We start from the raw sequence: 26,797 nt of genomic DNA on the forward strand, positions 1-26,797 counted from the left end.
TATATGAAATGTACATACAGTGCTGATGATTATGGAACAGGGTATCTCAAGAAGATTAACATGAAGCCAATAAAATTTGTAACATATCTTATATGTTTACAGAATGGATTCTTGAAGGTTATTGAGCTTTATGTTTCTATGGTTCTCCAACCTCTCAAATTCTTATTGCTTTTCTAGCAGCCTTGCCTATAACAAAATACTTACCAGAGTTAAGAGTTCAAGCTGGCTATTTAAATGATAAATTTGGCTTATTTTACTGACTTGATCCTTTTAGAGTGCAGGAATATTGTAAAAAAAAAAATGAGATAAAGAATACGCCATGCTTTTAAAAAAGTATGTTAACTTATTCTAAGTGTATGACAATAAAAGTCAATAGGGGAAATAAGTTTTGATATATAATTATTAGCTTTTTGCTGACAATGTAATACGTAAAATTGGGACATTCTATGTGCCTTTTTAAAAAAATACTTAACATTTAACTACTACTTATATGTTTAAGATTCTTAGGTGGTTTTCGGTTTGGTAGCAAGATTTTAAAACACTTCCTTCAATTCTAGTGTGTCAGAGATCTTGGAGAAACATGGATTTGAGAAGCCAATTTCATTTGTTAAAAACACACAGTCTAGCTCCGAAGAGGTATGCAAGCTGATGGTTAGATTGACCAGGCACACTGATCGGAAGTGAGTAATAAACAATAAATTAATTGATAATTGTGTGTGGTTAAAAATAAGTACTAGTCCTTTTTCTTTCTTTCTTTCTTTCTTTCTTTCTTTCTTTCTTTCTTTCTTTCTTTCTTTCTTTCTTTCTTTCCTTCATTTGGGTTATAATTGACCAACAATAAATTGCGCATATTTAAAGTATAGAATCTAAGTTTTGATATGTGTGTCTACATGTGGAACCATCACCTCAGTCAACAGAATGAACACAGCCCCTATCACTCCTAAAAGCTCTTTCTTGCTCATTTATAATCCGTTCCCTACTCGTGCGTCTCCCCATCACACCCCCATCTCCTCTCCAGGCTACTTTGATCTATTTTCTATCCCTATATATTACCTTTCATTTCCTAGAATTTTATGTAAATGGAGTCCTATAGTACACACTTTGTTTGGCTTCTTTAACTCAGATTAATTATTTTGTGATTCATTCATGTTGTCTCATGAATCAATAATTTGTTCTACTTCATTTCTCTTTTAGCAACTTTCAAACATGTAATACAGTATTATTAACTCCAGTTGCCAAGCTATACATTACATTTCCATGACTTATTTATTTTATAACTGGAAGTTTGTACCTTTTCACCCCCTTTACCCGTTTTGTCCACATCACCCAATTTCCTCTGGCAATCACCAATCTCTACTCTGTATCCATTAGCTTGTTTTTTATTTATTTTTTAGATTCTAAGCATAAGTGAAATCATATGGTATTTGTCTTTCACTGTCTAACTTATTTCACTTATAAAGCTCTCAAGGTCTATGTTGTTGTGAATGGTAAGATTTTATTTTTTATGGCTGAATAGTATTATGTTACATTTTCTTTTTCTATTCATCTTTTGATGGCCACTTAGGCTATTTCCATGTCTTGGCTATTGTAAATAATACTGCAACATAGGGGTGCATATATCTTTTCAAGCTAGTTTTTGTTTTTCATTGGATAAATACTCAGAAGTGGAATTGCGGGATTATATGGTAGTTCTATTTTTAATTTTTTGAGGACACTCCATGCTGTCTTCCACAGTGGCTGAACCAGTTTACATTCCCACCAAGAGTACATGAGGGCTCCCTTTTATCTAGTACCTGGTCAGCATTTGTTATCTCTTGCCTTTCTGAAAATAGCCATCCTAAAGGGTATAAGGTGATATCTCATTGTGGTTTGAATTTGCATTTTCCCAGTGATTAGTAATGTTGAGCAACTTTTCATGTTCCTGTCAGCCATCTGTATGTCTTATTTGTAGAAATATCTATTCAGATCCTCTGCCTATTTTTTAGATTGGATTGGTTTGGTTTGGTTTGGTTTTACTTTTGAGTTGTAAAAATTTTTAATATATTTTGGATATTAACCCATTATCAGACATATGATTTGGAAATATTTTCTCCCGTTCACTGACTTTTTCATCTTCTTTCTCTCAGTAAGCTCACTTCCCTCTCCAGCAAATTTATTTTCCAAACTCAAATCCTTACTTCAGGCTCTGCTTTTGAAGGACCCCAAACTAAGGCAATAATACCAGATATAACCTGTAAAGCAGACCTCAGTTTAGTATTCTGAAAATGGTTCATTCACCACTCAGATGTAAACAAAAACCCCATTGCTGGTGGTTTCTGTGGCAAGATACCAAGCTCTCAACTATAGTGGATAGGATGTACATGCAGAGGGAACTCTGCTTATCCAGTATCTCTAATCTTGGAATGAAAAGGGATAATGGCAATTACATATGAAGTGGAATGAAACTGCCTTAGGAATTTTGAAGCAAGCTTTAAAGGAAGAGAGATAAGTTCAACTCAAGGCATTCTGTGAAAAGCAGAGTACTCCATGACAAACAGTAAAGAGACCCTGAGGCGAAAGGGCAGACTATGCTAAAAGCCAGGTTCAGAAATAATCTTAGGAGTGACAGAATGGCAAAGAAGACTGAACATGCAGTTCTCCTATGTTAAAGGTCTCTGCTTAAGTGACAGATTTGACAGATAAAGACCAGGACCCCAACACTTGGAATGTAGGCATCTGGGAGGAAATGTATGCAGACCTTAAACCCTGGATGCTCTCGAGTCATGGAGGCTCTAGAGGCCAGCTCTCCCCCCTCACTAGAGGACAGCTGTCTTCCCTTCCTTGAGAGGATAAACACCTCCCTGAGATGAAGACCTTGCAAGATGGTGCTCTCCTCCTTGGAACCCCTTCCACTGACTACTCCAGTTGCTTTCAGATTGATAATGTGAGTTAGGACCTAGCATACCATAAGTGGAGGGCTAATCTCCACTATGGTAAGAAATCATTTACTGAACTGAATTACAGAACTTGATTAGTATGTACTGACAGGAGTGAGGGGAAGATCTATGGGAATAGATTAGAAGGTGTTAAATTGAATAGTGAGCAGGATATAAGAATAAATAGGGGAGAGTTTATTAGAATATATAACATGACATGGGGTTTGACATCCTCTCGATAGCACCTGGAGCTTGTCCCAAAACACTGCTAAGATGGTGCTTTGAAGTTTGGAGAAGACAATGATGAGGAGATGCCAGAACTGCCATCAGAGTATTAAAGAACAGGGCAGAAGGCTCAAGGTGGCAAGCATATTAAAATGAGGTTTTTATGCAAGTCCCACTGTTGACTATGTTTCCTACGGTACTCCCTTCGCTAGGGCAATAAGAAATTCACTAGCATTTTAAAAAAGCCCAGTGACATTGTTGTCTGTGAACCAGGGCTCATAGAATAAAGTGCTGCCACATAATTGGGTTCCCTAGAGTCAATGGGAATGAAAGAATTCCATGATATTAGAGGCCAAGTAGCTGTACTTAAACATCAAAGGCATAATTATATAATAGGCAATAAGATTAGAAGGGTAACCAGGGCGCCTGGACCCAGGGATTTGGAATAATTGCTAATAGACCTTTGTGTTCCTAGGGATAAGACAGATAGGCAGCCTGTAAGAGTATTACTTGACTTTCATATTGAGAAAAAAATTAAAAGCAGGTGAGCAGCAGGCTAGGATCAGCAACCACAGTATAAAATCATAATCCTTTGTTGAGTTTCCATATCTGAGATAGTTCTCAGACCCAGGGCACACTGACCAAAGGGGAAGCCTAATCCCCCTTCAGGAAAGACCCTGCAACTTCGTTATGTATGTGTGTATATGTATGCATGTGTATATGTATGTATATATGTACATACATATATATGTGTATGTGTATCTATATATATAAACTCTTCAGTTCTTCCCCCAAAGAAACATATGACCATTTACCTAGAACTTTCAAGGGCTGTTAGACACAGAATCTAAGGTGACACTGATAATGGGGAACCAAAATGCCATTACAGTCCCATCAGTTTAAAGTGGAAGCTTAAGGCCAGGGGATACATGGAGTACCTGGTACAAGGTACCTCCAGTGAGCCCGCAGGCCAGCTTATGGTCACTCTCCCAATACCCCAGTGCATAACTAAGATGAATATACTCAGTTATTGAACTTTGCATTCCTAATGCTTTGAAAGAAGTACAGCACAAGTTTGGTCTCTTTTAATTTTTTGGAGGCATCGGGTATCCCATGAAGTATACTTCTCCAAACCATTTATTGACTCAGGAATTTTCCAGTTTCAAGTAAGGCCCAGAGCAAGAAAAGATCCTACAGCCAGCATATTCAGGCAACAGTGCAAACTTCCCTGTATCTAGGACTATGTGACCCAACAGATTCAGTGGTACTAGAGATACCCCACCAAAGAATGGCAACTCAGAGCGCTGAGATTCTGAGGCAAGGCATGCTTTGTGCTACAGGAAACCACCTGCTGTTTGAAAAACAGTTTCTGATATACTCCAGGGTCCTTCTAGAGACTGAAAACATGGCCAGGGGATATCAAGTGATTGAAGCTGGAAAGGTCAAATTATCTTCTTGCATAGCAATTCATCATATGATAGAAATGATACATATAGGATCGGGCCTGAGAAAGTCTGGAAGGCACAAGTAAATTTCATAAAGAGGTGGCCAGATTACCAAGTCACTACCCCTCTGTGGCATCAGTGAGTCTCTATCAGTCCACATCTGTGGCCTCATGGGATGTTCCCTGTGACCAAATGATAGAGGAGGAAAAAAATCAGAGCCTATTTAAAGATGGCTTGTCTCAATATGTTGGTACAGGTGCCAATGGTCTGTTGTTGCATGATATCCAAGTCACAGGGAGTGGGAGTGACACAGTGGTGAAGAGAAACTCCCACAGTTCTCAGAGCTTAGCACAAGCACTTGGGGTATGGAGGAAGAAGTAGTCTGACATAAGGACATATATCTCTCCTATGCAGTGGTGAATTATTTGGCTGATTCATCAAGAGCCTAGAATAAGCAAGATTAGAACATCTAGTATAAAGAGATTTGAGGAAGGGGCATATGTGACTATCTAAAGGAGCAGAAATAAATTTGCACATCTTTATATCTAAAACTAACATCTATCAGACAGCATCTGTCACTGAGGAGGCTCTTAAAATCCAGATAGATAGGATTCTCCTCAGGTAAATATCAGTCAGCCCCCATTCTTGACACCTCGATGTTAGCACAATGGACCCATGAACATAGTAGCTTTGTTGGCAATGTGGAGCCCATGCATGGCCCCAGCAGTACTGGCTCCTTCTTGCCAAAAACTGACATAGCTACTGCCTCTGGGGAAGTTCTGACATGTCAGTGGCAAAGACCAGTACTGAGCATAGGATATCAATCATCAAGGACATAGCCAGGCACTTAGTGGCAGACTGACTACATCAGATCTCCCTGCCCCCACCCCATCCTTAAAGCAAGCATCCCCCATTATAGACATGTGCTTGGATTCCTTGCTCATAGTATATCTTTCAGGATTATCATCTAAGAGCTCAGGTTAGTTTGGGGACAACATCCTGCATGGTTGAGAGTTGTCCCACAGGATGTGGGACAATGACTGATATAGGCAATGACTGATATATGGGGCTGTGTATTCAACAGCTAAAATGAGAAGTAGGAATGTCTCCTCTCACCATCACGCTCTGTAACAGAAATACTTGCAGAATTTTTGCTTCCTATTCCCACATCCTTAGGTTGTATTATGTTATAGGTCTTGGTTACCATTAAGGGTGGGAAGAAGAGAATCACTTCTAATAGAAGACACAGTAAGAGTCTCACAAAACCTATAACTATGACTACCACCTGCTCACTTTGGCTCTTCACTCCAGAATAGTTAAATAAAGGCACTTTTTATACTAGCAGAGTGGTTAATCCAATTATCATGAGCGCTTAAGATGGAGGCAAGGAAGAGACTTTCTAGATCTCAACAGATTCATTGGGATTCATCTTATTCTTCCATGCCTGGCAAAAGCGTTGAATGAAAGAATTGTGGCGACCTAAGCCTGACAGGAGAAAGGCTTAAACTCCTCAGGGATGAAAGCCTGGGTTCCCCCACACACACCAACAAATAACTTAGACTAGCAGGAACCTGATGAATATCTTACGGCATTTGGACCATTTGCAGCAAGGAACCTCTGCTCGCTATACTAATTTCTTGCCTTAACTCCTTTTGAAAATTAGCAGCTGGCCATGACATTAAAGAATTGGTGAAAGAATGGATTTTATATAGGCCAAAAAATAGATCTGAAAGGTGCAAGTGATGGACTGCAACAGATACTTTTGGTATCCTGTAAAACTTCCTTTGATTTCAGCTGCAGAGATGCTGGACAGTTCCTGTGTACGCAACAGTACCCCTTAAGATGCCTGCTGCATCCATCTATCTCCTAACTCACAGCTCTCTCCAAAGCTCCAGGAGCTAAACCCACACAGAATGACCAGACACACAGGGAACTTCCCCTGGAAGCCACCCTCAACCAATGAATGAAAGGAGACAGTGGATAAACGTGTCGGTCAGCCTTTGTTCTGGTGGTGGCAGGGGGGTGGGGTTTTGACATGCATTCTACACAGTTCCTCAGAGAGTCCTTAGTGAGATTGAGTCCCAATTGATCAAAGTGGTAGTTGAATTAATAACATATCTTCTTATCTCTGTTGGTTTCTCTGGCTCCCATGTTAACCTACCAAGTAAACTCCCTGATTCAGTCTCTGCTTTCAGAAAAACTCAAAGTAGATTGATAAACCAGTTAGCTGCTGGATGATCATGGTATTTATAGGAAAACTTGGCTTTGTTAATAAAGGAAAAGTTAATAATAGTTTGGTGGAGGAAGTAAAGTCAACTAAAATTCATAAACAGTCATTAAGCATTTATTATGCATTTTAGAAGGTATTCAGTACCATTCTCCATGGATTGTTATGACAGAGATGAGTATTTTGAACTCATGGGGAAGGAACAAAAAAGTAAATAAAAAGGTTAAAAGATAAAGAAGCATATGGCAAGAAATTAATGAACAGTCAAAACTCTTTTATTGTGATGTCCACCAGCTTCTGGATTTATCTGGACATATTCCCAACCTGATTTAGGATTATACTGTATACCATACTTTGGAATGTGTTTGAAGATGAAAGTGAGGGTTGGGACCTGATTGGCTTGTTTCATATCCATATTATTATAACTAAATCATGTCCTAAAAGTATGAGATGATTCATCATGTAATATGTGAGAAATATAAGAAACCGTCTAGATCATTTGGTCAATGTCTTTGTTTTAAAGATGAAGAAAAAGAGGGGGCTTAGGGACACAGTCAGCCTGGAATATCAGGATTATAATACTCTTTCCGTTATACTTGGAGCCTTTCATCAAGAGAATTGTTGACATATGAAAAATACTTAATGCAAAATACTTTCTGTATTTGTGTGAAGTCTTACACAGATCAAGTGTGTTTATTGACTCCACTGGAGTTCAGCTGCTGTATACAGCATTGATTCTGAATCCTTTATGCAATTAAGCCTTGGTCCATGATCTTAGATTAAGACCCATTCAAGTACTGAATGTTCCTAAGAGGTTTAAACAATATGATGCAAAAGAGAAGAGAACTAGAAGGTTCCTTGGAGATTATGTGGCTAACCCCACTTGTCATACATTTCTGTAGCTATTTGATAACAATTCCTAATTGACTGATTTGATCTCTATGATTCTTCTGGCCTAAGTGAGAAGGAAAAGAAAAAAGAATATTTCCCCACTTCTTTCTTCTTTCGAACTTCAAATCCAGATGTTCCCTATAGTTAACCATGACCTCAGGTAGAACATGACCATTTCACCTCCACAATGGAAGCATTCAAAAAGCACTTCTTGGTTGATAGAACAGCATTCTCTGGTTGTTGGCTGAAATGGATTTCCCATGAGTAGCAAGGATATCTTTCATTGAAGAAATCAGTGTCCTTTTCTTTTCTATTGTGGTAAAACACATTTAACATAAAATTTACTATTTTAACCCTTTTAAGAGTACTATTCAGGAGTTCCCTTGTGGCAGAGCCGGTTAAGGACCTGGCATTGTCAGTGCAGTGGCTCTGGTTGCTGCTGTGGTGTGGGTTCGGTTTCTGGCCTGGAAACTTCCATATGCTCAAGCATGGCAAAAAAAACCCTCCAAAAACAAACAGAAAGGGTATGATTAAGTGCAATAAATATATTTACATTGCTATGCAATCACCTCTAGAACTTTTTCAACTTCCCAGCCTGAAATTCTGTGCCTATTAAATAATAACTCCCCATTCCTACTACTCTCCTTTCTGTCCTGGCAAACAATAGCCTACTTTCTTTAAAAAAAAAAAAAAGAGAGAGTAGTCTGTTCCATTCCTCATTTTAACTCTTAAGTTTAGGTACTGCTGCCTGGGGTTAATCTAGTTTTTCTGGAGCCTGAAGTATGTACAATTTGGGAAGCTCAAAGGGAAAATATTTTTAAAATGTTATTTTTATAAATTTTTACTAGATTTTATAGCCACGTTATCACTTGTGAGGACGCCTCCTGGAGAAATCATGTGGGTCTCATTAGCTTAATCATTAATTGGTCTTTACAGCCTCTGTTACTGCTTTCTTTTCCTCTCCCCTCACCATTTCTAACAATTGGGAAAATGTATAGGGGATTCTCAAGCCTATAAGAAATCACTGCAAATATTAATCATAATTGAAACATCAGTGTATAGAAATATTCTAATAAGAAATATCTAGTTAAAGAATGTCAGAATAGGAGGAGTTCCTGTTGTGGCTCAGCAGAAATGAATCTGACTAGTATCCATGAGGACGCAGGTCTGAGACCTGGGCTTGCTCAGTGGGTTAAGGATCCGGCATTGCTGTGAGCTGTGGTGTAGGTTGCAGACAGTGCTAGGATCTGACATTGCTGTGGCAGTGTCTGTAGGCCAGCGGCTATAGCTCCAATTCAACCCCTAACCTGGGAACCTCCATATGCCTCAGGTGTGGCCCCAAAAAGAAAAGAAAATATATCAGAACAGAGATTCTCTAATAAATAGCTTTAAACTATATTTGGTAAACCAGGGAGAACTGGGGTTTAATGTAGTTAAGTCATAATCTAGCTCTAATTGGTTTTTTTAAATCTGTGCAATTCAATCTTTCTGATCTTCAATACGTACAAAATAAGAGGCTTGGAACTGAAGCTCTCTTCCAGTTTTAACTCTCACAATTACTTTTACTTCCAGCTCATTCCTCTACTTGCTTTCAGTGACTGTTCCTCTCCATCAGCCTCTACCCTTGCTGTGCCCAAAGTCTGCATTACTATGAGCCCACTTCTCAGGTATCATTCCCTTGGGCCTAATGCTTCCATCCATAGGTTATGAGTCCCTTCTCAAGGATAAGATGCTCCTTTGTACATACCAATGGCTTCTGGCCTACACTTGAAAGCAATAGTTCCCTTCTCCTGTTGTATTCAAATTTGATTATTCTCATCACTTCTCCTATTCTGTATTCAATTGCAACTTAATCCTCCACTTAGATGCTCTACAGATATCTCAAAAATAACATGTTCTACCCTGAATTTATTACCGTCCCCCTCTCTCCCTCCTTTTCTAATTCCTGTCTCAGGAGGAGTTCTTAACTACTCTTTCCTCCTCAGTCTCCATGTCCTGTCTGTTTTACCATATGGATGTCTCAGATCCATCCCTTTCTTTTATTTTCATTGCCCTGTTTTAGGACATGGTCCATCCTCTCTCACTTGAATAAGTGCAATACTCTCCTCATTAGTCTCCATGTCTACAAAGTTGCCCATGTAATCCGTTTTCCACAGTCACAAGGATTACATTACTAAAGTACAAACCCGATTATTTCATTCACCTGCTTAATGCCCTTCAGTGGCTCTTCATTGCCTTTCAAGTCCCAACCTCCTCATCAAGGCTTGTAAATTCTCCCTCCCACATAATCTTTCTGCATGTTCTGCCTCATATAGTCGTCTGTGTGTGTGTGTGTGTGTGTGTGTGTGTGTGTGTGTGTGTGTGTGTCTTTTTGTCTTTTTAGGGCCTTACTTGCAGCACATGGAGGTTCCCAGGCTAGGGGTCCAATTGGAGCTGTAGCTGCCACCCTATGCCAGAACCACAGCAATGCAGGATCCAAGCCGTGTCTGTGACCCACACCACAGCTCACGGCAATGCCAGAACCTTAACCCACCGAGCAAGAGCCAGGGATTGAACCTGCGTCCTTATGGATGCTAGCTAACTGCTGAGCCACCATGGGAACTCCCTGTTCTGCCTCATATTTTGACATCCCATCCAACCCTCTGCTCCAGCCACATTGTGCCACTTGCTGTTCCCTAAGCGGGTTGTGCTCTCTCACTGCCCCCCCCAGCTTTGCCCCTGCGTCCTCAGAGCCCGCAGCGCACATCTACTGTCTTTATCTGCAGAACTCATCCTTCAGGAGTCCGTTCAGACATGACCTTTCCACGTGTGTGAAGTCTTCTCTGACACTCCAAAGGGCCTCTCTCAGGAATTCCTTTAACTGACACCACACTGTGCTGCACCTTATTACTTGCCTGTCTTTCTTACTGGACTGCTAACTTCCTGAGAACAGAGACTTATTCTTAGTCATCACTGCTACCTCGGCACCTAATGCAGCACCTGGCACACAATGGGCTTTTGAGAAATATTTCTACAGAAACCATCTCATGAGAGAAACAGGTGCTAAATAAAGATTTCTTGCCTAGCTAGCTTTTCCTGTTTTCTCTCCTATTACACAACTCCTTTATTAGATTTTTAAAAATTGAGATTCTGGGTAATAGAATTATGAGTATATTGGTTTTTATGTTTCTATGTATTTATTTATAATTAAATAGCATTTTATATCAGATGACCTGGTTTATCACATTGTGGTCAAGTAAAACTATTAAATTCTCAGAATTACACTGGGTTCTATTGAGCTGAGTATTTAGGAAAAAGCTCCTCTAGGGCCATGTCATATAGCAATGGCAGGAATGAATGTGATGGGTTTCAGAATGAACTACCAGTGGACCAGAGTTGCAACCCCTATCTCCCAAGTTAGAGCTGGAAGGATCTGATAACACTGTCTTTCCAGAAGAGAGATGAACAGGATCAGCGACTCAGCTGAGGCTACACATTGGTCTTATTTCCAGTCCTACATTCTTTTTTTCAGCCCATGCCTCAGCCACAGCAACATGGGATCCGAGTCACATCTGAGACCAACACCACAGCTCACGGATCTTTAACCACTGAGCAAGGCCAGGGATCAAACCTGCAACCTCATTGTTTCTAGTCGGGTTCATTTCCCCTGCGCCACCACGGGAACACTCCAGTCCTGTATTCTTTCCACTATATTGTAGGAACAAAAAACAAAACACTTTCTTTGTTCTTGCAAGACTTAGCTATAAAACTTAAGGAAACTTTGGGAGCATTTTGAGCCTACACTTCTGCTTAGAATGTAAAGGATGTGAGTTCTAAAATGATTGTGAATCTTCCATGCCTAAATTTGATGAACTTTAGTTCCTAATTCTCTTTAATTTCATTTAATCATTAGCACTTAAGAAGGGAGCAAAATTTGCATATTTGTTTCTGGCCATCTGCTCCATTCAGAACCTTGGAACTAGACAACTTACTTTCTGGAAGTTCTATTAGAGGGAAGGCTGAGTACCTAGCACCTGGGAAAAGAGGCAGCCAAGCTTCTTTTCTGGAATTCCAACAGTTGTAGAAGTATGTCAAGAGACTATTTGGGAGTTCCTGAGGTGGTATAGTGGGTTAAGAATCTGGTGTTGCTGGAGTTGTAGCTCAGATTGGATCCCTGCCCTGGGAATCTTCATCTTGCTGGCTTAGATTTTGTTCTAATCAAGTACTTTACATTAATATGGCCCACATTTGGATTTGCTAATAATCTCGGATTTATATGATGGTTAGTTGCATGCTAAGTAGAAATTACACATTATAACATAAGGGGATTCAGTCCTGCAAAACTGAAGGAGAACGGATTTTTAAAGAATAGGCATAATTCTACTTTTTTTTTTTTTTACCATGCCTGGGGCATGCTGAAGTTCTGGGGCCAGGGCTAGAACCCATGAGACAGCAGCAACCAAAGCCACAGCAGTGACAATGCCGGAACCTTAACCACTGAGGAGCCAGGGAACTCAATAATTCTGTATTTTTAAAGTTTGTGTGAAGAAAGCTCTAAAACAGGAGTCTCTATTGTGGCTCAGCGGGTTAAGGACCAGACGTTGTTTCTATGAGGATGCTGGCCCTCCTCAGTGGTTTATGGATCTGTTGTTGCCACAAGTGCGGGCTAGGTCACAGATGCAGCTAGGACCCCAAGTTTCCCTGGCTTTGGCATAGGCCAAGTATCTGCAGCTTGAATTGACTCCCTAGCCTGGGAACTTCCATTTGCCGCAGGTGCAGCCCTAAAACAACGGATTTACTTAAATACAGGTCATTTGTTTAAAAAAGAAAATCATTTGACTTGCAGGAGTAGAGATGTTAGGAGAAAATTAGTAGGCGATAACATATTTTGTAAGGTGAAAACGCACAAGTAATGACACAAGGTGCTGACCTCTCTTTCCAGCTCCAGTTTTCCCCTTTACTTTCAGACTTCATCTATAATTGTCCAGAGTTCCATTAGACTAGGAAAAAGCAGTGGTGCAATGCTATACCAATCCACTGATTACGTGTGTTCTTTCCACACATAGATATTTGGCATTAAATGAGGGGCAGTGCCTGGCACATAGTAGGTCGGACTAAATGTTATGTGTAAGTTTGGAAAAAAGGGCCTGGGTAGGAGTTGCCGGATTCCCGGCGACGTCATTCCGCGTGTCTCAGGTGCAAAGGTCTTGGTTGAGACTGAGCTGGATGTGAGTTTGCCGCTCTTTCCGGGGAAGAGCCGCCTGGGCCCAGCGCACGCGATGATGCACGTGGAAAGGCTCAGTACATTGGCACGCGTTCTGCAGATCGAAGGTGACCACGGTCCCATCTTCTCTGGCTCGCGTGGCACACAGGGCTTACCATCGCCCGGACTGAGCTCGGGGGTCCCCTCCGCAGAGGAAGCCCTTGGTGACGGGCCCCTTGAGAAGGACCCGCACGGGCCGCGGGGCTGCCAGGCTGCGAGGTCGGCTGCCCCAACGGCGGCGCGAGGCGGAGCTTGGCTGCGGGGAAATGACGTGGCGGTCCCCGCGCGCTCCGCGGGCCGCACGCCCTGGTAACGGCGGCTCCGCGACTCCCGCGTCCTCTTCTATGTCCCCGCCTCCCCCCGCAGCTGCCCGCCCCGCTCCTCCTCCTCCCTCCGCAGCCCCGGTGGCGGCTGCCTCGCTGGGTCCCGGGTGCCCGGTGGGAGTGGGACCTGCCGGGCCACGCCGGTCACGACGCCCCCGCAGGCGCGAGCTGAAGAGCGGGTGAGAGCTGATCCAGCTCCGGGCCGCCGCTTTCGCGGCCGCTGCCGGACCCCTGGCATCTGCCCCGCGCCGGTGTAGCCCGCAGCTTCGGGCCGGTGGGGCTGCCCCATCCCTGGACGGCGGTGACCCGGGGATCGCGGGTGGGTGGGTACGGGTGGCCCCCGCAGCCCGGCGCCGGGTGTGGGGTCCAGAAGCGGCCGCCCCGCCTCCCGCCTCCCAGTCACCGTTGCTCGGCGGGCCGCCCCCCGAGCGTGGGGACCGGTGCCCCGGCCGGGGTCTGCCGGGAAGATGGCGACCCCGGGCATGAGCTGGCAGCAGCACTATTACGGCGGCTCGGCGGCCGGGGCGGCCAAATTCCCGCCCTCACCGGCCGCCGCGCATCAGGCGGGGCACAGCATGGATTATAGCCAGGACCTGCACCTGAAAATGAGCAAGAAAATCGCCCAGCTCACCAAGGTAAGGGCGCGACTGCGAGGTGGGCACCGCGGAGACCCCATAGGGGCCACTCCGGGCCCACCCGCCCGGCTGGGAGGCTATGCCCCTGCGCCCCGGGCGAGTTGAAGGGGGCTGTTCTGGGAAATCAACAGCCAGAGACTTACCTCTTAACCTTTAAAACTTCGGTGCAACACCAGTGACGTTAATTTAAACTAAACAGCTCCAAGGCACGGCTGCGTTTTTGGGACTTGTACCCCGCTACCCTTTAGGGTTGAGCCAGTACACAGTAAATTAGGATCTTCTTTTATTGAACAGTAAATAAGTCACATTAGTTTTGCTCTGGTACATCTGTCAAGGCTCCACGAGGCTTTATACTCTAGTACTGTATGAAGTACAGTACTGTTTTACCCAACATGACCTGGAATCTTCAGAAATCATCAGTGTCTTTTATTGGTTATGTAGTTAAGGGAAAAATAAATCTTCTAGGAGATGTAGGAGGGTGAAACATACCTTGCATCCCATTTTGGGACTTAATGAGTCATTCCTTATCCTTTCAAAACGTTCAACAAGGCTTTTTAGATGAATCATGTGTGTGTATTTAGTTAAGTGCTTCAATCTAACAGAAGATAATTTTGAAAGAGCAAATAGCCTGCAGATTTGGCCACCTGTAGTTTAGGATCTTCCTTGGATGGTGAGCTTTTTTCTAGTTTAGTAAGTGTTGCTAATGAGAAAGAATTGGTGTCTGTGGAGCTGGAGCAGTTTAGTTCCATTATATTGCTCTGTTTAGATCTTGGGAGCAATCTTTCAATACCCATTAAGTGAGAAGAAGTGATTCGTGGTTTCTGAAAGTTAGTAGAGGTGATAGACCTTAATGTGTTTAAACTGAGTCGACTCACCACTTGTTAGGAATGTTGGTACTTGAAGAAAGCCAGGGGTTAGCTACTAGATAACCTCTAAAGTCTGACTCTTTCAATTCCCAAACTCTTACTTACATACTTCCATTACTAGCTGGCACTTTTGAAAGGGTAAAGTAGTAAGGCAGAGTTGGAAGAGAGGAAAAGAAAGAAATGGGAGTGAAAAGAGATGACAAGAAAGTAAAAATATTTTGGTGAAGAAATGTGATTAAGAGTAAAAGGAAAATAACTTAAAGGATTAAAGCATGAGGAATCAAATGGAAGAGCAAAGGAAAAGATGCAAGTACATAACAATGAATCTCATCCATGCAAAGAGCAAGGCAACATTGTGGGAAATTTCATTTGTTGGTGTTTGGGTTTTGTTTTATGTCGGCACTGGTCCAGAGGATGCTGCATGTCTGGTTTTTACTGTTTCCTGTCGTGACAGAGGGTCCTCAAATTCAGGGCAAGGAAGGCCCAAGGAGGAACAATAGTCTAGCATCAGAGTGTTTACTCATTTGGGAGCTAAAAGCCAGGCTTCCTGAAATCACGTTTGGTCTTCAGAATACTGATGTCCAGAATGAAGCATATGGATATTCATTTTGATTTTCTCTTATAGTGTGTCCCAAACATCCATTATTCTTATTTTAGATTGTAACTCTGTAGGGCCCTGCTGTAGAAATGCTCAATAGGTTGGTAGTGGAACTGTGTGCAGTTTAAGAAAGAAAGAAAGAAGAAAGAAGACTTTTCTTCCCAGTAAACTGCTTTTCATTTTACTTAGGCTTTTTCAATTTCCTGTCTCTTATTGGGAAAAAAAAAAAAAAAATTCAGTCCAGCCCTTCAAGGTGGGAGTATTAATAGAAGTTGCAATCACTTTCTCTCACTGCCCATCTCAGATCCAATGAAGCGGGAAGCCGCCCTCATACCGTGCTCTCCTCATGGCTTGAGAACTACATCTAATCTTTACTGTGTATTACCTGGACTCCCATTAGTGTTTGTAGTTACAGTCTCTAAACACTCATGCCACCCCTCTGCTAAGTGCCTCACACATTTAACCCCTTATAATGTAGTTTCTCAGCCTTGGCACTGCTGACGTTTTAGCTAGATAATTCCTTGTTGGGAGTGGTCAGGGCTATCCTATGCATTATAGGATGTAATTTTTATCACCCTCCTTGGTGCTACCTAGTGGGTTCTGATAGCACCCCCACTTGCATGCACAGCTGTGACAACTAAAATGTCTCCAGTTGTTATCAGATGTTCTGAGGCAGAGGGGGGGGGGGGTTAAGGATCACCCTAAATGGAGAACCACTGATTTACACTGAAAAATCCCACCTCTGTCTCTTAGTAAGACAAGGCAGGAGAATGAAACAGTCTGATAATAGGACTCTGTTTCAGCCAACACCTGAATGTTGCTTAAACATACAATAAGACCTACTTCCCTTATGTATCAATTTTATAGTCACATGTATTTATTGTAACTACTATGCCATAAAAATGATATCATGAGTAATACATCAACTGTTATAAACTTTACTGGTACCTGCTATATAAAATTTTCACTCATTAATAAATTCACATCAGTAGAGATATGTTAATAGAACTATGGTTAGAACTTGGCAATAGCTTGTATTTCAAAATTAGGCATTATAAATGTAGGCATTAAGGTAGGATTTTTTCTTCTGGAAATGAGTCAACAGAACTCAGCTCTTCAGCATTACAGTCAGCATGGCTTGGGAACCTGACACACTGTCTTGAGTTAAAACTCCCTCTCTACCACTTACTAGTAGTATAACCTTGAACATGTCATTAACGTCTGGGCCTCAGTTTCCTTATCTTTAAAAAGAGATGATGATATCATGACTCTAAGATAGTAAGCTCTTAATTCAGTCTTCACTGAAAAGAGATATATGCCAACAGAGTATTAGTAAAATACTGGATAATATGTTTTTAAATTGCTCCTTTATTTTTAAAATAAGCCATTCTGCATTAAAAGAGTTATGTGACACTATTATTGTGAGGGTTTTCTGCTAAATTCTTTAAAAATGTATATAGTAATTTTTCTTGTATTTGAATATCAGACCTTATATCTTTCACATTTGCTCTGTGTTTTCATAGTATAGTACTGAAAATACAATATGCCCTTTTTAGACATTTGGCTGACAATAAAAGGACAAGGATGAAAGTAATCTACTATAACTTTACACATAGTAAGATATTTTTAGCTAACTAAAAAGCGTTCTCAGCTGCAGGCATATTTGTTCAGATTCTGTTTTCTAAGAACTTAACATAGCAGCCATCTCATGGAAGGGACATAGTTCTTTAAACATCTTTTTTTGTAAGGGGCACTTTGCTAGGTGTTTGAGATATATCAAGGAACAAGGCAATCTCTGCCTTTTAAAGTGAGTTTATTGTATTTCGGTCACTTAAAAGAATTGCTATTAGATTCCTGACTCATGTCATGGCAGATTTCTGGAATTTTTAATGACTGAACTATCTCAAGATAGGCAGAGAAGCTTGGATGGGTTGAACTATGTTTTATAAGATCACATTGTGTACTTCTCTACTCTCCACTGTGTTGATTTTTTTTTTAATAGGACCGCATCCGAGGCATATGAAAGTTCCCGAACTAGGGGTTGAATTGGAGCTGCAGCTGCTTGCCAGAGTCACAGCAACTCCAGATCTAAACCTCACCTGCTGTCTACACTGCAGCTCATATCAATGCTGGATCCTTAACCTACTGAGCGAGGCCAGGGATTGAACCCAAGTTCTCATGGATACTAGTCGGATTCGTTACCATTGAATGTACCAGGGATGTGTTGACTCTAGTGCATTTGGTTGAAAAGCAGGATAGTGGGATGAAATTATAAAACAGCTTTACTTTTGTCACTCACTCTCCCTTTCAATTTACTCTGTGAGACTGGCTCATTCTGTGCACCGGGATAAAATTGACTTTTCTTTTAGATAATGCAAGTTGCCCTTCAGTAACTAAGTCACTGAAGACTCAATTTGATTATTGAAATGTCTCATACCAATAGATAAAAACCCCAGAGCAAACCTGAATTAAGGATGAAGCTTCTCCCCAACGCTTCCTTTAGCATTGCCTATTACAAAGGGAGAAGCCAGTAATCAGGGAAGGAGGCCATCACTGACTTTTTCTTCTGACTGGGCTTTTCTGTTCCTCCTTCTTTGCTCACCAATCCTGTTTTCTGACACCTCCAAAGTCGGACAAGGAAGAGAGGAAAGAAGAGCAGCAGCTGACTAACACTTGATTAGTGCCTGGTGATCCAGCTCTTCTATGCAGTTGTAGACTTGGCAGATGTTTAAAGTTCTTTCACCTGTGGATTCCCCATCTCCCACCTCAGTGGCTCACCTTAACGTTGCTTGACAGTGAAATTGCATCTATATTCTGGCTGGTTGTTTATGTCTTCCTCAGTCTCTTGGCCCTGGCAGGGCCTGCATGTTCATTTTGCTGAGGTCTGTTCAAGCCCCAGATAACCCTTTGAGATGGAGGATGCTGTCACCCCACCTTGCTCTGTCTCTCTCTTATAGGGCCTACACCGGTCCATAAAGATCACTCATTCTTTGTCCAGACAGATTCTGGAGGTGGTCCCAATTCACTCATCTTGCTTTTGCTCTCATATGCCTCTTCATCCAGCTTCTTATCCTTTAGAATTTCCAGAGGTGAATCAGATACCAGTGCAGTAAGTTCTTCAAAGTGCTTGAGACATATCAGGCTCTTCAAGTGGTCCCATCAGAACCTTTTCCTCTAGGCTTTAGGTGAGGGGCAGGCATCCACCTCTGCCCTTGCCTGGAAGGTAAGGGCAGCTGTTCCTCTTGCTCTCCCCGAGGAACCCTTCTTCAAAACCCACCTCTTTAATCTCATTCAAGCCTCTTCTCTTGGGGGTAGGAGGTAACTACGCACCTCAACACTTTCAACTGCCTCCTTTGAAAATTTTGAGAATATTCTAGCACTTGCTATGGGATGTCTGTTGTCTTTGGTTCTCAGTGGAAACTTCCCTTTTAATATCCTGTTATGTTAGCTGTTCCCCCAACACTTCTTTAATTGATTGCACTGTCAATGTAGTTCAGTTATCACCTATGGACATGACTACTATAAGGTAGGGAAAAAGAGCAGGAACAGGTCCTTGTGTTCTCTTTGGCTTAGCATCAAAACCTTCTTAAAAGTGGTCTTTTAATACCCAACTTGTGTCTCCTCCTGAGAATTGCTCTAACCAACCTAGGCCTTTTTGGGTTTGCCGTACTCTGAATTACTCTAACCTTCGTCTGTGCTTCTTATTTTATACTTCATAATACAGATTTGCAAACACTGTTTATTGTGTTTATAAATATACTTTGTTTCTAATTTGAGTGTAAAGACTGTATCTTTCATGTAACCTTAATATGAATGCTTTGCACAAAATATAAAAACTTAATAAATATTTATTGAATGTGATGATGTACTAAGTACTTTCGCTATGTAATAGAGATAGTAAATATTTTTATGGAGTTGTATCTGGTATCCTTCAGGATTAATGCTAGATCATTTCAGCTGTGTTAAATTACTCTTAAATATTTAAATATTTATTGACTTCCCCTTTAAGATGCTTCAAAAATCTATATTGTTTCATAATATATTTATTATTTTTGATGCAAAAATAAAAATATAAAACACTTTGTCTAAAATGTAAATATTCATGGAATTCGTTGTGGCACAGTGGAAACGAATCTGACTAGGAACTATGAGGTTGTGGGTTCGATCCCTGACCTTGCACAGTGGGTTAAGGATCCGGCGTTGCCCAGAGCTGTGGTGTAGGTTGCAGATGCGGCTTGGATCTGGCATTGCCATGGCTGTGGTGTAGGCCGGCAGATGTAGCTCTGATTCAACCCCTATGCCGCGGGTGCAGCCCTAAAAAGACCAAAAAAAAGTAAATATTCTTTATCATTTCAAAAAGAAGGTAATTGATAGACCAGATTCTTAGCAAATACAGAAAAATAGTCTTTTAATCAGTCATTTAATACCTATTCTGCCTTTACTGTATTCAAAACCAAACCAATGAAATTTTCAAACAGGTCTTTTTTTTTCTGTATTAAATGCACCCAATTTCTCACTAGTTGCTTTGTTAGAATTACTAGATAGTATTCCATCATATTCAGTTTTGGTTATGACTTGGGTTATTTTAGTTTGGCACATGCCAAATGTATCATCTTCTCCCTCCCTTGTTATATTGCAGCTTTGCCATTCTATTTTGCAGTAGCTTGGATGAAATCTTTTAGTCATAGTTGAGTGATTTGAATTAATTTCATATATTTTACTAATGGGCACAAAAGGATGATATGCTATTAATCAATTGTCTAAAAACTTTTAAAGGGGCTGCCTTTAGAGTTAAAAGGTTTAGAGTTAGAAGAAACCACAGATTCTTACCGGCCCATTAGGTGTGGAAGTTGAGGTCCTTAAGTCATTTGAAGATTATACAGTTTGTCCCTGGCAGACCTTGGACTCAAACCCAGGTCTCTGGAATGGCCCAGGAGAGAGGGAACTAAACTAGCTGGCCTCCTTTTGCAGTGTATGCCTTTCCTTCTAAATAATACTACCCACTCAATTCCTAAAAGGCCACGGAGTTGTTTTTCCCCATATTGGAACCATGCTTTGCTTACCATCTGAATCACAGACTTGATGAGACTGAGACCAACATGCCTCTCCCATGCACTGCACAACTTCTGGGTGTGTAGGTTGTAGAGTTTGTAACTATGGCTTTGGTAAATTAGCTATTTTGTTGTATTCTCAGATAAATGTCATAATATTTTCATGTTTTTATTAACAGCTTTAGTCATTCCAGACTTTAAAAATTCTTTAATTATGTTGATTTAAATATCGTCGTACTTGGTGTCCAAGTTACTACTGTGTGGTTATTTTAAATGATTTGCCTTTGACTGTTTGCTTTCTTAATTGGATTATTGCTTTGGTCCCATTCCTGAGGGCAGTGAGTTGGAAGTTTTTCAACTTTTCTCTGCCACCCACCTGTGTTTTGTGTGTTCATGAAAATCTTTGCTGTTGCCAGCTTCTTAAAAAATAGTATGAAAGATAAGGGTTCAGCAAAATGTGATTGAAGCAGTGTATTTATTTTAACTAATAAGTAATTTCTATACTTTCTTAAAATTATGAGTATTTCTGAAAATTTTGTGTCTCTTAAATTTGAGATGAGAATGAAGAGTAACCTGGGTCTGTAAAGCCAGTTAGCTTCCAGGATGCCAGAAGGTGATGGGGGTGGAGTGAGGGGTGATAAGATACTGTTCTTGTACAGCATTTATCTCGTGAGATTAAAAAAATTTTAACCTGTGAGCATTCAAATAAGCTTGAATATTATGCAGTGAAATGGGATTAGTGTGACTAATAGAAATTCTTAATGCCATACTATTTTTTTTATACCACAGAAACTTTCTATCCTACAGGCTCTTTATGAATAAAAAGTATATAAAGTCTCTTGGAATTGGTGTCCCCCATCCCTTTTGGAAGATGAGCACCTGAGGAAAGATGGAAAAAATTGCTACCTGAATTCAAGATTTTTTTTTTTTTTTAAGGGCCGCACCAGTGGCATATGGAAGTTCCTGGGCTAAGGGTCAAATCAGAGCTACAGCTGCCAGCCTACACCACAGCCACAGCAACGTGGGATCTTGAGCTACATCTGTGACCTTCACCCACAGCTCACAGCAACACCAGATCTCCGACCCATTAAATGAGGCCAGGGATTGAGCCCACATCCTCATTAGATACTAGTTGGATTCATTTCCACTGTGCCACAATAATCCCAGGATTTTTTTTTTTTTTTGTAAATAAAAACCATGTTATAAACATGTGAGGTAAATATTACTATCAGGTTTATATTTTATATTTCAGATGTGATCTTTTTAGGTTGATCGTAACTTAATAGTCCTTTAAAATATATTGGAAAGTAGTCTCTGACTGCCAGCCAATTAATATATAAAAACGAATTTTGAAAACACCAATCATTGCAGGTTGAGGATCTCCAATTGTAGTCAGTATTTTGGTGTACTTAATGTTTGAGGCCAAAGCAAATATTTTAGAAAAGAAACCTTTTATTTTTAGCTTTCAATTAAACTATAGCAATGAATATTGTCATTTGTAGGCCTCAAACTATTTCATTAAATTACATCTTTCTTTTCTACCAAAACTTTGACAAGAATGTATAAAAAGTAGTGAGGTTGAGTATGTAAATTTCTTGTCCTACATCTTTTTTTTTTTTTTTTCCTGCTGCACCTGTAGCATATGGAAGTTCCTGGGCCAAGGACTAAATCTGAGCTTAAGCTGTGGTAGTGCTGGATCCTGCACTGTCAGGGGTGGAACCTGTGATTCTGCAGCCACCTGAGCTGCTGCAGTCAGGTTCTTTACCCACTGTGCCACAGTGGGAACTTCTCCTATATCTTTTACTATCGTCGTTTTGAGATACAAAAAGAGGCAGAAGCTGTCAAAGGACCTGTAGTGGATGGAAAAACAAGACTTAGTAATCAACCATAATACTTGGGATTTGAATAATAGACCTAGCTACCGTGTACCTCCTTATTAATTATAAGGGAGATAGTATTTTAATGACTTATAAAAATTACTAATCTATTTATTTATATGTACCATCTCTGTTTTGTGGTTTTAGAAAGGTTTGAAAATAAAAACTTGGTTCATAAAGTACATTGCTAATATTTAAATTATCAATAAAATTGCTAATTTTGGTAAAATGTTAGGATAAATCCCTATTCGAAACTGTTAGAGAATGAATTATTTTAGTTAACTAGAAATTACTATAGTGATTAATGATTTTCCACCTTCTAAAATAATATGCTTACATTTAAGTCCTACCTTTCATAAATTACATGAGATCCTTTATCACTTTCAGATCCTCATTGATAATGCATTTATAGGAGATTAGGCCAAACATATACTAATCCTGTGCCAAATGCTGAAATTTTATTTCTGAGTAAGTTCTGTTACTTTCATTTTTATTTGCCATGCCTGTCTTAAAATACGAAGTGCAAAGTTTAAATATTTGCATACTTTAGATATCGGGCTTTCTGGTTAGAAAGATTTAGTTTATTCTGCTAAATGTGTGTCTGTATGTTCACAGGTATTTGCATTTTTCTTTAAGCACAGTTTCCTGTTTATCCTTAACCACAGTCTTAACAGAATCTCATTTCTTTCAGAAAACATTTCATAAAGAAAACACTAAACAGTATTCCATTGTTAGATCTTTTGCCTCATGAAACACTATGTAAACTAAGTACCAGTAATTTTTAGAGGAAGTTGCGTGTTCAATGTAATGGTCCACTCAGAGCAATACAGAAAAGTATACTTAAATATGACTCAGATAGAGCTTGTTGATGCATATAGATGGTAAACTTTTGTTGACTACATAGTTCATGAAAGATACTATGCTAGGCACTCTTAATTAATCCTGTTAATTAAGTGTTCCATTTTTAGACTATAAATTTTCCTTATTTTGTTTCCTATAGACTTTTGTGACCAGAATAAAGTAGATGAACATTTTAATCAAGAGGTTAATTTGTTCTGACAAATTTTTAATGCTTTATTATAGGCAGCTTTTTTGTTTGGTTGGTTTATTTGTTTTGAATCTGTCTATATCTATATCTGAGTTTCTTAGGTAAAGAAGCTATACTAGTACATTCCAACTTCTTTAATAAGGCTTTTAAGAATAATGTTGATGCATTCTCTGGTTACAAATCTGTGTAGTGACCAGGGGTAAAGGGAATAAGGGAAATTTCAGTCTTCTGAACCTAGGAGTTAATAGGTATGTATTAGGTTTTGGTCCCTCGTGGGTGGCCCAGAGCCACATTCCCAGAGCCACTGGCCCGGTGAGGTAGCAGGGACCGCCATACAGGTTGGAGGTGTGGTTCAGTGGCTTAGACCTCAGTTTGAATTTCACTCATTTAGTGAGTGTTTTAACCTTGCAGCGCCTCAGCCTCCTCATCTGTAAAATAAGAATGACAAAGTCTATCTCACAGCATTATTATAAAAATTAAAAGAGGTAATTTGGGTAGGGAGAGGAGGTCACTAAGTGTTTATACCCACGTCCCGAGGCCCCTCCCCCTTGGTTCGGTCTTTGTTGACATTGCCTCTAACAATCAAGTATGTTTTTGTATATATTTTCTCCTCTGATGGAGATATATTTTACATTATTAGGGACCATGGCTATCTAAAGTAAAGGTCGAACAGAAAATAAAACACAGTTGATTCTCATTATTAGAGATAGTTACATTTTATCAAGTTACGTGGAGGAAATAAGGGCTTATGTTCCTGACACCCTCTGGTCACATTTTCATCAAGCCATCAATATACATAACCTTGTTTTAGGTGTATTTCTGTTCAATGTCACCTTATTTAATACATACTGTTGATTCATTAACAGCAAACTTACAGCAAACAGCATGCCTAAATGAAGCTTATCTAATAGACTGTTTGATTTTGAGGTTACATATACATTTTAGCATGTAGGTGAATTTGGAAATAAGGAGTTCATGAATAATGAGGATCTGCTCTGTCTAAAAATGGATGTAGACTTTGCATCTGCTGTTTGCTTAGCCCTGCTCTGGTTTGTCAGATCTTGTCATGGGCCTGTGAGACTCTGACTCTTATTACCATCCTAAATATCCTCACACAAGTGTGAGTATTATTTCCCTAAATACTCTGAGATGAGTAGGCTGGAAGGGATGGTGGGGGTGGGAATTCTCATCTTATGTGTGAGTTGCTAATCGCCTAGCAGCCACCTGCAATCATAAGCATGGGGTAAAATTACAGTCAGATTCTGTCCTTGAATGTAAATTGTAATTTTCATAATTTGAATTTGGATCTATCACCTTGCCCTAGGTCGGAGAAAGAAATAAAATGTATAAATTATTTCATGGTATGAAGTGAGCCCTTTGAAAATATAATGTTGACTTATTTTAAGTAAAACAAAGTCTTATTTTTTATAGTCATCATTTACTTAAAATGTTTGCAGTTACAGTTACTTCCTTCCTAGCACAACTGTCAGTGTGGGAGTTGGTTTTGTTAAAAGCTTTTGTCTGGGTACCTAAAGATAACCAGAAATCTCTTCCCCCCTGAGGATACAGCACATTCGGTCAGATGTTTCTGGATAAACTTTATGCAACATGCAGAAAATTCTTTAAAAACTATTTGTTCAAATATGGAATATCTCTGGCAGATAATTAGTCCTCCTGGTGTCCTGATATATAGTTTCTTCCTTAAATGATCTAGAAGAACGTGCTCTTTCAATGTTGTTAGTTGTAGGTTATGTTCAAATGGGTACACACTTTCTTGTCTCAATCACCTGGTGATTATTCAGAAAATACTGGTGAAAAAGGAGCCCAGATAAGACTATTCTGTGGTCATGAAGGAATTAGCAAAATAAACAGCTGTAGAAAAAATTAGGAATTTGATCTGAAGCCAAGCCTGTCACTTTAATATTACTCTTTAGGATTCTCCATATCTTTAACCTTCACTTGTGAGTTGCTCTTGCTGTTTGTTTTCTCTATTGTTATTTCTGGATTGTGGAACATTGCTAGAGAAAATTATGGAACTGGACCATGGCAAACTAATGCCACCCCTTCCCCATCACCTCCAAGATGTCCGTGTCATAACCTTGTAACCTGTGAATATGTTACTTTACATTTGCAGGTATGATTGAATTAAGCATCTTGAAATGGAGAGATTATCCTTGATTATCTAGACGGGGCCAGTATAATCACAAGGCTTCTTCTGAGTGAAAGAGGGAGGCAGGAGAGTCAGTGTCAGAGTGATAGGATGTGAGAAAGACTTGACTGGCTATTGCTGGCTCTGAGGATGGAAGTGAACCATGAGCCAAGGAATGCATGGCCTCTAGGAGCTAGAAACAGCAGGGAAGCAAATACTCCCCAAGAACCTCCATATTTTAGCCCAAACTCTTTTCAGACTTCTTACTTCCATAATTATCAATAAATTTGTGTTGCTTTAAGTCACTGACTTTATGGTCAGTTCCAGTAGCAACAGGACACCGGTGCCTGGCTCTCTGCAACATCATGTAACCCAGGGCTGTCGAATCACTCAGTACTACTGCCCTGTGCTGTGTGCTATCTCTGAATTGTCCACACTTACAGCCTCTCCTCTTTCTGAATACACATTGGGTAGGAAAGCTACCTTCTATTTTACTGAAACCATGAAAACGGTCAAGCTTAAATTACCTGTCGGCAGTTATTATGGGGTCATTTATTCTTTGCGAGAACTTTCTCCTGGTTGTGCCACCTTAACTCTTATATATGTGCTGTTTCTCTATGTCCTAAGTAGATCACTCTTAACAGGGACAGATGAGAATCAAGGAAGCAGATTGGGAGTCAGTTTTAATATAGGGCTGGTGGAATTGTGAGGACCTGAATTAGGACTATGGTGACATAAAGGTGATTTGAGAAATCTCAAATCTGAGGAAGATTTGAGAAACGATTTAGAGATAAACTTGTCTAGATTTTGTGACAGTTTATTATAGGAAAGGTTAAGGATAACAGGTCTCTGTCATATAGTTAAGTACTCAAATATTGGTTAAATGTATGAGCTACTAGATAGATGTCGATGTCAACTGAGACAGAAATATAGGAAGGACATCTATTGTTGTAGAACAAATTACCCCCATATTTAGCATCTTAAGACAACAAACATTTCTTACCTCTCAGTTTCTAAGGTTTGGGAATCCACGTGTCACTTAGCTGGGTGGTTCTGGCTCAGGGCTGCTCATGAGGCTGCAGTCAAGCTGAAGACTTGACTGTGACCTTCACGTTGACTCATGGCTATTAGTGGGGGACTTTAGCACTTCACCTTGTGAGATTCTCCATAGCAAGTGGGTCCAGGGATGTTGAGGGGAGAAAGAGACCAAGATGGAACTTAGTCTTTTCATAATATAAACTTAGAGTGACATATCCCTTCTGGTGTATTCTGTTGGTTAATGAAGGAGGTGACTGCACAAAGATT

At 40.3% G+C, this 26,797-nt stretch overlaps 1 protein-coding gene across 6 annotated transcripts in view; it reads left to right on the forward strand.

The window, feature by feature from the left end:
- Window positions 1-13,239: 13,239 nt before the first annotated feature.
- The window catches only part of FAM184A (family with sequence similarity 184 member A), a 109,241-nt gene continuing 95,683 nt past the window's right edge, over window positions 13,240-26,797 (forward strand). For 5 of the 6 annotated variants that reach the window (XM_021088987.2, XM_085016432.1, XM_021089003.2 and 2 more), the window contains exon 1: window positions 13,240-13,903. In XM_021088987.2, the coding sequence (XP_020944646.1) occupies window positions 13,736-13,903 (168 nt within the window). In that variant the 5' untranslated portion in view covers window positions 13,240-13,735. The remainder of the gene's footprint in view (window positions 13,904-26,797) is intronic. The other variant, XM_085016433.1, reaches the window with a different exon arrangement.

This window comes from Sus scrofa, chromosome 1, assembly GCF_054392235.1.
Source record: "Sus scrofa isolate SSC_HxYL_T2T_F1_AM1 chromosome 1, Sscrofa_HxYL_maternal_Yorkshire_Landrace_v2.0, whole genome shotgun sequence".
Classification (NCBI taxonomy): Eukaryota; Metazoa; Chordata; class Mammalia; order Artiodactyla; family Suidae; genus Sus; species Sus scrofa.